Consider the following 2,342-nt stretch of genomic DNA (forward strand, 5'->3'; position numbering starts at 1 on the left):
CGCTCGCCCGCCCGCCGGGGCCTCCGCGGGCCGCCGCTTCCGCGCCCCTCCGCGCTTCTCCGCGCTCCGCCCCGGCAGGGCTCCCGCCGGGGACGGCGTCGGCGGAGGACCTGTGATGATCAGCTGAGCCCATCTCCTCCCGCTTCTCCGGCTTCTTCCTCATCATCCTCCTCCTCCTCTTCGCCGCCGTCCAGCGCGCCCCTCACCGCAGCGTCCCGTCCCTCCCCCCTCTCCCAGCCCCGGCCGAAGCATGTCCAAGCCCAGCGACCACATCAAACGCCCCATGAACGCCTTCATGGTGTGGTCCCGCGGCCAGAGGCGCAAGATGGCCCAGGAGAACCCCAAAATGCACAACTCGGAGATTAGCAAGCGGCTGGGCGCGGAGTGGAAGCTGCTCTCCGAGGCGGAGAAGCGGCCTTACATCGACGAGGCCAAGCGGCTGCGGGCGCAGCACATGAAGGAGCACCCCGACTACAAGTACCGACCCCGGCGCAAACCCAAGAACCTGCTGAAGAAGGACAGGTATGTCTTCCCTTTGCCTTACCTCGGGGAAACCGATCCTTTAAAGGCCGCCGGGCTTCCCGTGGGGGCCACTGACTCTCTGCTGAGCTCCCCGGAGAAAGCCAGGGCTTTCCTGCCCCCCACCTCAGCACCTTACTCCTTACTTGACCCCAGCCAGTTCAGCTCCAGCGCCATCCAGAAGATGACTGAGGTTCCTCACACCTTAGCCACCAGCACCCTGCCCTACGCCTCCACCTTGGGATACCAGAACGGGGCTTTCGGCAGCTTGAGCTGCCCCAGCCAACACACCCACACCCACCCCTCGCCCACCAACCCGGGCTACGTGGTGCCCTGTAACTGTACCGCTTGGTCGGCTTCCAGTTTGCAACCTCCCGTTGCCTACATATTATTCCCGGGCATGACCAAGACTGGGATAGACCCTTATTCTTCAGCACATGCGACTGCCATGTAACACCCACCCACCCACACCCCCCACGGGCGTGTGTGTGTGTGTGTGTGTGTCCCCCATCCCAAGGTGGCAGCTGGAACTGGGATTCCTTCGTGTGCATGTATATAAAACCTGCAGGAGCAAAAAACAACAAAAAACCCACAAAAAAACCAACCCCACCACCCCACAAAAAGGCCACCACCCGAAACCAGGACGCTACTGGCCACCACCGGGCCGGGACAGACGCGGACGCTGCCTCGGGGACACGGAAATGCTCTCGCCTAAAAAAAAAACCTGGCCTCGGGGTCGGGGGTTGAGGGGGGGGATGGATGGATGGACGGACGGACGGACGAGGGGACGAAGGGGGGACACATCCGCAGTGGCGGGGTCAGATAGGAGCTCGGCACTTGGAAGAGTTGTAAATGTGTTTAAAAAAAAAAAAAGAAACAAACAAACAAAAAAGAGCAAAGAAGGGAAGGATAGCTACAAGAAAAACTAGATGTTAATTTTACTTATCCCAAGCTTGAAACAGGTTTATGTAGAGTGAGAAGACAACAGTAGAGGCGGTTTCGATTTTTATTTATTCTCTTAACGTCTATGAGTTCTCCAGGGTCTCATGTCATTTGGACTTGACTTTGGGAAGTCCCGGTCCTACTATGATTTTTTATTATTATTATTATTATTATTATTATTATTATTATTATTATTATTGTTTTCCTTTTGCACATTGAAAGACGAGATCGGCTGTGTTATATATATAAATATATATATATATTTTGCCACCACGCACTACTAGGTAAAATCGCTTTTCATGTTCAGAAAAAAAAAGGCTCTTCAAAGTTTAAAAAAAAAAAAAAAAATTAGATAGTCCTTAAATTTGTGTGATCCAGTGAGACTAGATCTAAGTTTACTTTAGACAGAGCGTCAGGTATGAAGTCAGGCAGTAGAATTGTAAAAAAAAAAATAATAAAAAATTATTAATACTACTAATACTACTACTAATAACGAAAAACCGAATAAAAACCGATGGTAATTTAAATATGTTTTCACGATGTCTTGGGAAGAAGAAGAAGAAAAAAAGATAATAATAATAATATGTATCCGGCAGGATTTTACCTCGTTAAACCTTTTCATTTGTTGGACAAAGACGTTTTGAATAAAGACAATCTGTCATCAACCGAGGCAACTGCGTGGTGTAAATGCGGTGTCCCGCACCGGCGGCCGCGGGGGGGCTGCGGGAGATGCTCCCCCCGCCTCCCCCCGGCTCTGCCCGCAGCCCCCTCGTCCCGTCCCGTCCCGGACCACCCCCCCCACCCCCCCCGGTAACCGATTTCACCGTGTGGGGGGGTGTGGATTTAGAGCCCGTCGGGGAAAAAGCGTTTGAGGGGTTAGA

The 2,342-nt window shown here is 52.8% G+C and overlaps 1 protein-coding gene across 2 annotated transcripts; it reads left to right on the top strand.

Moving 5' to 3' along the window:
* The first annotated feature begins 46 nt into the window (after positions 1-46).
* SOX14 (SRY-box 14) lies at positions 47-1,245 on the top strand. 2 transcript variants are annotated; one of them, XM_014939705.1, is made up of 2 exons: positions 47-522; positions 676-1,245. In XM_014939705.1, the coding sequence occupies exons 1-2, from the start codon at positions 251-253 to the stop codon at positions 971-973; spliced, it is 570 nt and encodes a 189-aa protein (XP_014795191.1). In that variant the 5' UTR covers positions 47-250; the 3' UTR covers positions 974-1,245. The 2 variants fall into 2 exon arrangements, with proteins under 2 accessions (XP_014795191.1, XP_014795190.1); XM_014939704.1 differs by having other exon boundaries at positions 47-1,245.
* The last annotated feature ends 1,097 nt before the right edge of the window (positions 1,246-2,342 follow it).

This window comes from Calidris pugnax, unplaced genomic scaffold (genome assembly GCF_001431845.1).
Source record: "Calidris pugnax isolate Ruff unplaced genomic scaffold, ASM143184v1 scaffold37, whole genome shotgun sequence".
Classification (NCBI taxonomy): domain Eukaryota; kingdom Metazoa; phylum Chordata; class Aves; order Charadriiformes; family Scolopacidae; genus Calidris; species Calidris pugnax.

What these genes read in the sequence shown, in the direction of transcription:
- SOX14 (XM_014939704.1), top strand. Translation starts at nt 251, where the DNA reads ATGTCCAAGCCCAGCGACCACATCAAACGCCCCATGAACGCCTTCATG.